The 13,925-nt window shown below is 39.8% G+C and overlaps 1 protein-coding gene across 3 annotated transcripts in view; it reads right to left on the reverse strand.

The window, feature by feature from the left end:
* Window positions 1–13,662, reverse strand: part of CHD1 (chromodomain helicase DNA binding protein 1) — a 78,926-nt gene extending 65,264 nt beyond the window's left edge. Inside the window, exons 1-2 of one of the 3 annotated variants that reach the window (XM_047859063.1) lie at window positions 13,209–13,661; window positions 10,921–11,116 (exon numbers count right to left, since the gene is read on the reverse strand). In XM_047859063.1, coding sequence (XP_047715019.1) covers window positions 10,921–10,973 — 53 coding nt within the window. In that variant the 5' untranslated portion in view covers window positions 10,974–11,116; window positions 13,209–13,661. Of the gene's footprint in view, window positions 1–10,920; window positions 11,117–13,208 lie in introns of all 3 variants that reach the window. The other 2 variants (XM_047859071.1, XM_047859080.1) reach the window with 2 other exon arrangements.
* Between the last annotated feature and the right edge of the window lie 263 nt (window positions 13,663–13,925).

Genomic DNA, 13,925 nt, shown 5'->3' on the forward strand with positions numbered 1-13,925 from the left:
CTCTCTCTCTGCCCTTCCCCTGCTCATGTTCTGTTTCTGTCTCAAAAATAAATAAAAATATTTAAAAAAGTTTTTAAATGATAAGAGTTCATCTAGATAACTAAGATCAGACTACCTTTAAGTTCTTTAAAATTACATTGTATTAGAAACTGTTATCCAGCTTATCTTTCACTATAAGCCATCAGATAAATATTAAAGTTTTGAGAAAATATGGAATGTATCTATCCATCTGTATGGTTCTGAAAACCAACTAATGTCACTATTTGTTAGACACTGAACATCAACCCAACAGTTCCTTTTAGCATTCTAAATTACAAAACCAAGTCAAAATTCTACTATAAACTCACAATACAGTATGCTTCTACCACCTTAAAGTTTCCAGTTGCATAAATAAGAATAAAACTGCTAGAAACATGCTAGGAAGGGTCACATTTAGCATCACTAATTGCAAAGATGACTAGGTTTAGTCATGTTGAATATCAGGTAAAGACAGTAAACTCAAAGAGTTTCTCTAATAAATATTCAGGGAGACAGATGAGAAATAAAGGCTACTATATATATTTGAAAGTTACTAAACAGTAGTTTCATAAAACACATAAAATCTGTTGTTAATATTAATGACATGACACAAATCTAATTCTGTAATTTATAACAAGTAGATAAAGCTTAACTGATGACATTTATGTTTTCCCCATAAGTATTTCCTACCATAAGTCTAATCTATGTAGAAATTACGACATTTCAAAATAAATGAGTGGGAGAATTTAGAAATTAAACTAGATTGCCCATGAGATGAAATGTGTTGAAGCTAGATGATGTGTACATGAGGGTTCATTTTACTACTGGTCACTACTTTTGCATATGCTTAAGATTATCCTCAACTTTTAAGTTAACAGTAATAATAAAATGACTATATTTAAAAGTTTAATTTTAAAGAGATTATCCAGGAACACCTTGGTGGCTCAGTCAGTTAAGCGTCTGACTCTTGATTTCAGCTCAGGTCATGAGATCAGCCCCACATCAGGCTCCACATGTATGAAGCCTGCTTCAGATTCTCTCTCTCCCTCTGCCCCTCTCCCTCACTGGTGTGAGCTCGCTTGCTCTCTCTCTCTCTCTCTCTCTCTCTCAAATATTAAAGAAATAAACATTCAAGAGATTATCCATTTGATTAATTTGTTTTAAAAAAGATTTTCGAGGGGCTCCTGGGTGGCTCAGCCCGTTGAGCCTCCGATTTCAGCTCAGGTCATGATCTCATGGTCATGAGTTCAAGCCCCAAGCTTGGCTCTGAGCAGACACCTCAAAGCCTGGAGCTTACTTCAGATTCTGTCTCCCTCTCTCTCTTCCCCTCCCCCACTCACTCACACTCTCTCTCAAAAATAAATAACCATTAAAAAAATTAAAAAAGAAACATTTTTGAAACATGTATTGTATATACTTTTTATTACTTTACTGAATACTACTACAAAAACTAAGTTCCCAGCACTATATGCTTTACTAACAAAGTTATTTATAGTATTTCATCACTCTGCAGATACCCATGGGAGTGTACTGCACACAATAGAAACCTCCACTTACTGTGAACCATTCAATTAAAAAATTTTTTTTAAGTAAAATCACCAAAGTAGTATAACATGACTAAGACAAACTACCAAACCCTAAGTCAATCCTTTGCTATAAAATACATAGAAAAACGGTAATAAAGAAATTTACATTTTTTGTACTCATGTACAACTAATTGTAATTCTTATAAAATTTCCTTTCATATACTTCTTATTACTTCAGGATTTACTCATTTAGAAATGGGAATATTGTAGTAGTTTGTATCAAATGGCAATAATCTTATTATAATCTACTTCAAGCACAAAAATAATGGTCTCCTTTGAAGGAATTTAGACTGCAACTCCACTCTTCTCCAATGGCCCCATTTCTTTACATAATAGCTCTCCAGCACAGTATTTACTGCCATCTAACCAATCATTTTCCTGGGTATAAAAATTTCTCTTTGCTTTTTGCCTAAGCCTGTCAATATACCTCACCATCATAAGAGCCCCATTATCAAGACTTTTAACACATAAAATCTAAGATCACCAGGGTTTTACGTGATCTCTTTAAAAAACAATAAAAAATTTAATTCTGACATTGGGCTTGATGTAGAAACTAACCATTTGTCTTACAATTAAACTTCTCTGTCTCCTACCTTCAAATTGATGCACGCTGTCATTCTGTTTGTATTGACTATAACCACCTGTCACTGCCAATACTTGACTTAGGGGCCTGGGTGGCTCAGTCGGTTAGGCATCCGACTCTTGGTTTCATCTTAGGTCATGATCTCACGGTTCATGAGTTCAAGCCTTGTGGTGGGCTCTACACTGGCAGCACAGAGCCTGCTTGGAATTCTCTTTCTCTCCCTCTTGAAAGAAAAAAAGAAAAAAGAAAAAAGAAAAAGGAAGGAGGGAAGGAGAGAAAGGAAGGAGGGATGGAGGGAGGGAAAGAAGGGGGAAGGGGGAGGGAGGGAGGGAAGGAGCTCCCCACTATTTTTGTGCCTTATGGCTCATCTCCGAGAGTTACTGTAGACATTGGATGCCAGAAACCAGTACTGTTTAGACAAAACTTTCCATGTCTTTGTACTTTAATCTCAATGATAACTTAGATCTCAATACATCCACACCAAAGAACTTTCAAATACAGTTTACAATTTACTTAAAGTTGACTAAGTAATCACCTCCTATCACAGTGACAGATAATATATCCTTAATTATAAACAGCAATTTTCTCAGTCATTCATACATTAAGAACTTGATTCTGGTACAATAAATTTCTAGACTATCTCCTTAAACCAGTGGTTCTGACCAGTCTATTCACATGAGCGATTTTCTCTCAGTACATGATGCATTTGGGGCTCCTGTGTGGCTCAGCTGGTTAAGCGTCTGACTCTTGATTTCGGCTCAGGTTATGATCTCAAGGTTGTGAGACCAAGCCCATGTCAGCCTTCCAGTTGAGCGTGGAGCCTGTTTGGGATTTTCTCTCTCTTTCTCTCTCTCTCTCTCTCTCCTTCTCTCCCTCCCTCCCCTGCTGGCACTTATTTGCATGCACACATGTGCTCTCTCTCTCTTCAAATAAACATTTAAAAAAATACACATTGCATTTATTCAGCTATACTTCTTTTCTCTCCTTCCTTCATTTGGGACTAAACGTCAGAGTAAAGAACTGCAAAGGTAGCAGGTCCAACACGTTCTCTTTATTAGGAACTTATACTTCTTTATTGGGGGACTATGACCTCTGCAAAAACTTTCCTCTCCATCCCACTACTGAATATATACCATTTGTTCTCCCTTTCTTTCCAAACTACATCATTTCTTATCATCAAGATTACAAAAGTTGAAGAGCTCCATGAAAACTTTCCCTATAGCCTATTATTTACTCCAGTAATTCCATTTTCTTTCACCTCACTTGTATACCTATATGTTCCATGAATTTGAGTATATTCACTTCACTGTGCGTTAATACCTAGCTATTCCATTATCACCTCTAAATCATAATAATCTTTCTTCAAGTTAATTTATAATTTTTTTTTAATTTTTTTTCAACGTTTTTTATTTATTTTTTGGGACAGAGAGAGACAGAGCATGAACGGGGGAGGGGCAGAGAGAGAGGGAGACACAGAATCGGAAACAGGCTCCAGGCTCCGAGCCATCAGCCCAGAGCCTGACGCGGGGCTCGAACTCACGGACCATGAGATCGTGACCTGGCTGAAGTCGGACGCCCAACTGACTGCGCCACCCAGGCGCCCCCAAGTTAATTTATAATTTTTAAATATGGCAAGATACTGAATGATTCCAGATAAATAGCTTCTCCTATATGCACATGCACTTAATATGCATACAAATCTTCTGGGAATCTTGTTAAAATGAAAATTCTGATTCAGTATATCTGGGACACAGGAGAACTTTTAGGGTGAAAAAATCATTTTGTATAGTAATGGGGTGGAGGATAAATGATTCTGTGCATTTGTCAAAACTCATAAAACTGTACATCACAGAGAAAATGTAATATATGCAAATTAAAAAAAAAATCAACCCATGTGACTGACGAATACAGAATGGAATGTAAACTGTGCCAAATGAATCTAACTTTATTACAAATTTATGACAACCACACTGAAGGGGGTGGGAGGAAGAAGCTAACTTTAGTAACTTTAGAAAACAGTGTTTTGACTAGAAACTGTAAAGCTAAATATATTACCAACTGTGTAAATACGATACATAAACACTGTATTCTAGCTGATAATTTTTTTCTTCTGGGAGTATGGCCTAAAAATTCTGAAACTGCTTTACCTGTATATGAGCTTGAAGTGCATGATGGGATGGTGGATGGTAGGAGCCAGCTTTCTCTCTGAAGGAGATTGAAGTTATAAAGGAGCAAGAAAGGAAGGTTAGGATGAATCCTGTAGTACAGAATTAGAGTTGGAGACATCAGTACGAACTCATGTTTACCTTAACATGCATACTGATAGACACTGAAACTACAGATAGGCAGATATAGGTAGTTTAGTATACATACATATACTACATAGCTCTGTCTGCTTTTTCCACTGAGAGGACCTGGAAGCAGTGATAACTGCATAGTAACGAGCATACCTAGCACCCAAACCTTGGTTTCTAATACCCTTGTCTCCAACAAAAGGATCCAGAGCTCTTTGGAAAACTGGCTGGTTCTAGGGCAAAAGGATAGAAGTATGTAACAAGGATACAGTGGCCAACTTGAAAGTCAGTTCCCAATGGGCAAGGCTAGAATAACCTGAGCAATAGAATAAGTAATTTACTGGATTATAATCCAAAGTATAAAATACATATACATGAAAGTCCAGGCTCATATAAATGAATGACTGAATAAATCGAAGAGAAGAGTTCTTTACAGAAGAATTCTATTTAATATATTTAGATAGTCCCACCCTGCAGGAGATGGAACTTAATTCCAACCTCCCCCCAGCCATGTGAGAGACGGCTGGACATATAGTACCTTGCTTCCAAAGAATACAGTATGGAAGGAAAAAAACAGTAACTTTAACTGGAGAAGTATGGCAAATATTACATTGGCTAAGTGATGAAGGTTAACATCATCAGTAATATCATGTGGCTATTAATGCTTCCCATACTATGTGACTAGAAGAGCACTTCATCTCTGATATTCTTTCTAAAAACTGATAACCCCAGTTTACCCTAATAAAACATCAGAAAAATTTAAATTGGGGGATATTCTATAGGATACCTGGCCAGCACTTATCAAGACTGTTAAAGATATCAAGGAAAGACACAAACTCTCATAGACCAGAGGATACTGGGGACAGTTGACAACTAAATGCAACATGGTACCCTGGATTGAATCCTGGAACAGAAGTGGCATTGATGGAAAAACCAATGAAATCCAAGTAAAGTGTGGAATTTAGTTAGTAGTTTTTTAAAAAAGATTTTTAAAAATGGCTAAAAATCTGGTTTCCCCTTCTGGAGAGTAGGAATCATAATACTGCATACATCACAGGAATTTTATGAGAATGAACTATGATAAATTCATGTAATACACTGTGCACTATGTGCACCATGCCTGCCTCAGTAAGAATAAGAGCTCAATAATTACTTCATGCCATTAATATTGTTTCAAGAGATATGAAATGTATTCAACCTCTTGCTGGCATGGGCCATGACACCATCTTTTGGGGGTTCCGGGGGAGGGGGGGGCAGAAAGCATGTGTAATAACAACAAGTTCAATAACAAAAAAAATAGCAAGGCACTGAATGACTCCAGGCAAAAAGCTTCATCTACATACATATGAATTTAATACGAACACGTTATCACTTGCGAATCTTGTTAAAATGAAGATTCTGATTCAGGAGGGCTGGGGGTGGGAATGGGGGAAGGCCAAGGTTGTACATTTCAAACAAGCTCCCAGGTGATGCTACTGGTCCAAGGACCACAACTGGAGCTTTAACTTTTCTATTTATGTATTTTTTTAAATTTTCTGTAAAAAAGGTAAGAAAATTTTTTCCATCTATTCTTTATCTCTTCACCACAAAGAAATACTCTTTATTTTTAAACACAGAACTGTACCAGATATAACCTACCAGTCACCAAGTCCTTAAACAAACAACTATGTAAACAGTATAAAAAGGGGCAATTACAAATTAATGTCTGTCTCCACACTATCTCATGCCTATGCAGATAAAAGTAATGTATTTGAAAGTCAAATCATATACAGTTGTCTTATCCTTACCAGTTATAAAGTAAACACTTTATAGTAATCTAGATTAACAACCATCCTAGGAAACACTATGAAAATTTTAATTCAATAAATTCTACTTAGAAAGAGAGTAACCTATTGCTAAAGCTCCTGGATAATGGTTTATTGAATTTTCAAAATGTAAGAAATGATCTTAGATTAAGTAGCACATACAGAATATTTGAGGAAAGAAAAAACTAACAGGAAAAGATGAAGACAGTATATACAGAGCTGAAAAACAGGGATTAACAGAATATGGCATAAAAGAGCTATACTTTCCTGCAAATAATGACATCATGGGAAAATGTTTCTTAGCACAACCTTTTGAAATTTATGAATGAACTGAGGGGCTCCTAGGTGGCTCAGTCAGTTAAGTGCACACCTCGTGATGTCGGTTCAGGTCAAGATCTCAAGGTCAGTGGGATCCAGCCCCATGTGGGGCTCTGCAGTGACACTGCAGACCCTGCTTGGGATTCTCTCTCTCTCTCTCTCTCCCCCTCTCTCTGCCCCTCCTCCACTTGCTCTTTCTGTCCCAAAATAAATAAACATTAAAAAAAAAATTAAGAATGAATTCTTTTTTTAAAACGGAGATAAATGCAAAGAAACTTAGAAAATACCATTTTAACTAGTATTGTCTTTAAAAATTATTCAAATTTACTTAGTGAAAAAAAAACTGTTTTGATGCAAGAAAACTTTCTGGAATGTGTGTACATAAATGCAATGTTTCCAAAAATGGCATACCACAATAGTTTTCAACAAGACACTAACAAATAAATATATGGTAAAAAAACCAACATGGCCTGTGTCTAAGTTAACTTTAACTTGGGTGTTCCTTAAATTTAACAGGTCCTAGGGGTGCCTAGGTGGCTCAGTAGGTTAAGCCTCTGACTTTGGCTCAGGTCATGATCTCCAGGTTCTGGAGTTTGGCCCCGCACCGGGCAGGCTCCATGCTGATAGCTCAGAGCCTGGAGCCTGCTTAGGATTCTGCGTCTCCCTCTTTCTCTGCCCCTCCCCCGTCATGCTCTGTCTCTCTCTTCTTCAAAAATAAATAAACACCGGGGCGCCTGGGTGGCTCAGTCGGTTAAGTGTCCGACTTCAGCTCAGGTCACGATCTCGCGGTCCGTGAGTTCGAGCCCCACGTCGGGCTCTGGGCTGATGGCTCAGAGCCTGGAGCCTGCTTCCGATTCTTTGTCTCCCTCTCTCTCTGCCCCTCCCCCGTTCATGCTCTGTCTCTCTCTGTCCCCAAAATAAATAAACGTTAAAAAAAAGTTAAAAAAAAAAAATAATAATAAATAAATAAATAAACATCAAAAAAAAATTAACAGGTCCTTTAGACTACAGGGCTTCTGAAAGTCTTTTAAAAAACCTTTTAAGAACTGTGAGTTTCTACAAAAGGAGATTTTCAGTTGGAAACTTTTCTTTGATAGTATTTCCTACTTAATAGTTATACAAAACACTTTAAAAGTTGAAATCCAAAGAATTTTAAGAGTAAGGTTGATAAAGCTCAATTGCCAGACATACATTAAGTGTAAATGCTTAAGACCACTGTAGCACATCACCAACAATTTCCCTCACTCTAAAAATTTTTCAAGAGCATAGTTTGCTAATCAAAGTGACTCAAATACATAACCAAATTTACATGAACAATTCTAGATTATTAAAAATTTAATCTGCAGGCCAAGGAGAGAAATTCTTCTGAGGATTAAGCATGTAGTAATCATCTAAAAATTAGCAAAATGTGACTATATATTTCTGGTCTTCATCCACAAATCTATTTCTGGATTAAATCATCATTCAAGAGAACTTTAAAATAAAAAGTCTAACTAGGATTTGGAAAACTTGGAGGGGGGAGGGATTGTTTTTGTTTTTTTCTCAAATCCACACAGCTGGGAATTGATGCTTTGAAATCTTCCAATATCATCTTTAGAAAGCTTAACTTCAGTTATATAATAAACTTTATGCTGAGTTTAAACTGATGTGCAGGTGCATCCTGACCCACATTTCTTAGTAAATAAGTTTCAAAATTGTCAGTTATAGCATAGCCAAAGAGACATCTTCCTGTGTATTCTTCCTCCTTTCAGTCAATGGTCATAGATACCTTTCCACATGACAAGAATAAAAAAAACTTTCAGTAGAAAGCTAATTATACCAACCAAAATTGTCAAATGGCTACTTGCTTAATTTTATTTCATGAAACAAATGGAACCTCCACAAAGAAAAAAAAAATCTAAAGCACAAGTACATTTAAACCTTCTAGCTAATAAAAATCAAATTTTACCTTAAAAACTATTTACAATGGATATCAACTTTAAAAGCAGAGCATACTTCTCCTCTTTCAACCCTATATTAATATTCATAGTTACATTCTGTTTCTGCAAGAAATCCCCCTACATATGAATTCATATCCTCACTCTTAACTAGGCACAATCTCCCTTCTCTGTACTGCCTTAATATAAAAACTTTTTTTCTGGGGTGAGGGGTGATGGTGACTGAGGGTTGGTAACAATGACACTAGAGCAAAGGAAAAGGATAGCATAACACCAATAGGGAAGAAAATGAAAGCAAATTAGAAGCAGGTCTCCCTCCTTCTGATAAACACCAAGGCAGTTGCAAGAACAAGATAACTTGCTTCCCAGAAGCACATAAAACTTATACACTAGAAATAATGACTCAGAATAATTAGAGAATATGATTTGCAATTATTTTAAATAAGTATACATATAAAAGACTGCTTTAAGTGAATTTGATTTCACAGGGGGTTTTTTTTCACTTTATACTACCAAATCTGACTTACCACTACTCCTTTTTTGCTTTGGATATGGCAGCAAAATACATAAAACATGATTGGAGCAATAAGGGCTCACAGCGTAAAAGCACAAGATCTATCTGAATACTCAACTATAAGATTTACTCTCACGAGTCTTATTTCCTATTTTGTGAGTAGTTTATTAAATTCCCGGGTATTCTCTAGATATTTCTGTTAACCATTTCATTGCTCACTGATGAATAAAAGAATGTGGACAAGGTGATTCTTCCAATCAATACAGTCAATACAGCTATAGAGATATGAATCAAAGATGAGATTCACAACTCTTATAATTTAACCTCTCAACTGGTGATTCTGGAACTCCGTTGTCTGATACGTTATTATACTTTGTAAATTAAGTGGTAGGATGAAACTTCAAAATCATTTAAGTCTTTTTTTTTACAGTTGAGAAAGAAGTTAACACAGAGTTGTCAACTCAGGTTTTGTAATGTTGATACCATACCTATTCAACTAAATAATGCTGCTTTCCATAACTGCTCTTTTTTCTCTATGTTCTTGTTATCTAAATAGTCTGCCTGTGAAAGCTGATAAACCTTACCTAACATGACCAGAAAATACCAAGTTTCAAGTCAAATACTTATACCACTGCTTCATTTTCTCATTTTCTATCCAACATTTTTTCTGAACCCCTCCCAACTGCCAAAACTTTCCTGTTTCTTGTCCATCACATTTCTCCACTACTGTAATTTAACATTCCAGTTATGTGGTATCCTATGGTACATAAAACATGATGCTAATTATAATAAGCAAATATTGAGTGCTCATTATATCGGGAACTATTTTAAGACCTGTACATAGAACACCTCACTTATTCTCAATTTTAAATAAAATAAACAATATTGTAATACCCATCTGTAAGTGAAAAATCAAAACCTCAGAGGTAACATAATTTTCCCTGACACTGCTAATAAGGAGAACTGGGAAAAGTAATCAGGTAGTCTGACTCTAATGCTCGCATTCCTGATCTCTACTGATAAGTACACATAACTGTGTGGGCTGTATCAATGTGCAGATAACTCAAAATTAGGGGGCTACAGAAGAATTTAAAGAGTCTTTGTATTTAAGAGGTTTCTTACACATTCAAACAGCTTAGTATGGCTTATTCCCATTAACTATATCTTCTTTGCAAAGACATGGCCCAAGTTACTCATTCGTATATAATTAAAAATCAAATTTAAAAAGAAAATAGAGGAGAAAAAGGGTTGCAACAATACTTTAACAGATGTTCAGAACGGTGTTGCCCAAAAGAACTTTTGCAGTGAGGGAAAGGTTTTCTATGTGCACAATACGCCATGGTAGCCATTAACCACATATGGCTTTAAGCACTTGAATTGTGTTGAGCATGACTGTGTAAATGAATTTTGAATATTCTGTAATTTTAAATCGTTTAAATTTAAATACCAATATGTGGCTAGTGGCTCCTATACTGGACAGGACAGGTATAGAAAACAAAATCCTGGGAAAAAGTAAGTAAAGAACTTCTTGCTGCCTTTATTTGGAGAGTGCACTAATAGGCAAATCAATTTAAATGTTTCTTTTTACTTGCTCTAGTTCATTAATTGACCCAAACAATATAAACCACCAAAGAGATTTAAGTCACCTAAACTTTCTGTATTTAAATTCTTCTTTGTACATCTCAATGAAAAAAAAAAAAAATGAAAACCTGTATTATCGACAAAGCGTATGAGAAACTTTTAACTGTTTGGATAACTAAGAGGAAGAATTTGATCTGAAAACTCTGCCACCTATTAGGAAAACTAAAGAGTCACACAAGTTTTACATTCTCTTCATAATACATACTTGATAATAAAGTGCTTACCTTGATTCTCCACTACTGTTTCTAACACTTTCTTCATCGCTGTGTCCATTCATTGTAAATATCAAGAAGTTTTAAAATAAAACACAAATCTTCCCAGTTAAAAAGATGAATACAAATATGAACTCCTTAAACATCAAAAATTCACAGATGAATTCTTTCCAACATTCACAGGCTTCCTGGGGCCCTTTTGATTCACCTAAAAAAAAATATTAAGAAAGTTAAGAAAATATCCTGTAGAAAAAAAGATAAATCCATCTATTTAGAACTTATACAAATCTACCTAGGCCAATTTAATTAGAGATGGTAAGGAAGGAGTAGGAGTCTTTCACTCAAAATGCTTAGGCTTCTACTAACTACACTCCTGCCTACTTACTAGAATTTAGCACACTATTGCTTATTTTTGACAGACGAAATTAAAATATTTGTGGAATGACAAAACTTTTAGACTAAAACTGTGTGTCAGTACACATATATACACATTATAGATAAACATAACTAAAGCAAAGTGGTAGTACATAACATATACATACATGTATATGTTTCCCAAGAACCGAAAATGAAGTCTTAATGGATACTTGGTCAAACAAATGAAGGGGGAAAAACTTAATCAAGCACTAATTCCTATTATCAAGAACTTCTTGTACTTGAGTGAGAAAAAGTTTTGAAAATGCTCACATTAAGAACAGAATAAAAGGGTATCACATAATCTTAGCGAAAAATGTATAGGTCAAAACAATTGTGTTCTTTCACAGGTAAACCGAGAGTGAAGTGATAAAATTTAAATAATATTTATCCAGTTTGGGCTTGCAGGGTTCCATTCAAAAACAACAACAAAAAAGGTAATATACACTAGGATTATTTAAGAAAAGGGGCTTGGGGTAGAAATCATGAGCCAAGACACAGCATTTCCACCTTTCAAGATTTCAGCACAACAGTGGAGAGTCACCTACAAGCCATCCACGAATAAACAAAGGAGATCTCTGGCAGGGGAGGGAGAGGAAGAAGCGGGGGAAGGAGACGTCAGATCCTTCCCCAGCCAGAAAGTACCGAGACAGGCGACTGAAAGCAGAGCTGTCCGCCGACCTCAGCAAAGAGAATTTACTCCTACGATTATTTCCACTCCACAAAAAGGAGGGGGAAAATATGCTGTTGCCAACTCAATCAGAGCAAACTCTGCATCTTCACTGGGATTGTAATTCTCCAGAGACTACAGTCCAGTAGACTCTTTGCAAGAACTGGTCATCCAAAAAGTAACCATTCCACGCAACATTTATTCTTAACGCTAAATATTAATTCCAACTAGTCAAAGAGCTTTACACCATAAAACAATTAGGTCTTAAAAATCTAGCTACTTAATAAACCGCCTCTCTTTCTCGAAAGTCTCTCTTCATCGAGAAAGTTCACTCATCTTTTCGTTATTTCCTTTTCACCTTCCTTTCGCCCCTCAAAATGGCTTTCTCCGTACATTGTAACTTCCTTTCCCCCCCCCCCCCCCATCTTCCCTGTCGGAGTAAGTCCTCTTTCTGAGACCCTTCTCACAACCTTAAGTTTCGAAGCTCCAAGCGCACGCAGCTCTCTGGTGCCTTTCACGCGTCTTAACAATGACTCTTCCCTAAGTGGCTAAACCTCTTCAATCTTCCTTCTCTGCGCCCCGTCTTTTCACAGTTGCTTCACTCCTGCTAAGTTTTCAAAGCGGTACTCGAAAGGAGGTTGGAAACCTTCCCCCTCCCTCATCTATACTTCGCAGCTTCGCTTCAAGCAGCCTCCCAACCAGACGCACACGACCCCACTCCAGCCCCGTCCTTCTCTGGGCCTTCATCCCGGTCCCAGAGTCTCTCTTCCCGCCTCAAACTTCCCGCAGACCCGCCCCGCGCCCTCCCGGGCTCGCCCGGGCCGCCGCCCCCTCCCCCTCCCCGCCGCTCCCCACGTGCTGGGAGCCCGGGTCGCGGCGGGACCAACGCACCGGGCAAGTGCTTGCCGCTCGAGCCTTGCAGCTCTCCCCTCGCGGCCCGGCCAGCCCCAAGCCGAGGAGGCCCGGGCTCGACTGCCCAGCTGCCCGCCCGTCCTGCGCGAGGATGCGCTCCTCGGCGCCGGCCTGCGCTCACCACTCACACGCCCCCTGTGCTCCGAGCCCGTCAGCCACCGCCGGCCCTCGCAGAGCGGCCCGGCCTTCGCCCGGCGCCCGGCCTCTGGGCCGCCGCCCGGGCACCGCGCCGCCCCCGCCCTCCGCCTGGCCGGCTCCCGTCCTCCCCGCCACATCCTGACCCGCCCGCCACCCCCTTTCTTACCGGCGGGCGTGCAGGCTTCGCGGGGCGGAGAGAGCCCACTCGGATCAGCGGCCTCCCCCGCGCCCGGGCCCGCGGTCTCCGCCGCTGAGTGAGTCCTCGGGCTCCGGGCGTCTCGGGGTAAGCCGGAGTCCGCGAGGGGGAGGGGGAAGGGGAAGGACGCGGAGGGGAAGGGGAAGCCCCGGGCCGCGGCACCAACGCGCGATCCCCTGCGGAGCGGATCCAACAATCAATTCATTATTGAAGCACCAACGGCGAAGGCAGCAAAAGCGAGAAGTAACGAGCCGTCGTCGTCGCCGCGGCCACGCGCGCGCTCCCGCTCCCGCCGCTTATCGGCTCCCGGCAGCCGCCATGACGCCGAGAGAGCGAGCGCAACCGTCTCCGTCGTAGCCGCCTCCGCCGCCACCACCACCGAGGTCGTCGTCGCCTCCGCCTCCCGCGCGACGTAAGCGCCTCTGCTCACTCCCCTTCCCCACTCGGCGCGAGGCGGGCCGGCGGGCGAACGGGCGCGCGCACGCCGAACACCTCCGGCTGGCGCGCGGACGGTGGGAGGGGCTACGTTGTGGAGCCGTGGGGTGTAGAAGGAAAGCTATTGGTGCTGAGGCGGGCGGAGAGTGAGGCGCGCACGCTCACGGTTGGGGGCGCGCACGCCGGCCGCGCGGAGGCCGCAGGACTCTGGCCACGGCCGTGGGCTGCTGATCCTTCCTCCGGCGCCCTCCC

The sequence above is a fragment of the Prionailurus viverrinus genome, chromosome A1 (assembly GCF_022837055.1).
Source record: "Prionailurus viverrinus isolate Anna chromosome A1, UM_Priviv_1.0, whole genome shotgun sequence".
NCBI lineage: Eukaryota > Metazoa > Chordata > Mammalia > Carnivora > Felidae > Prionailurus > Prionailurus viverrinus.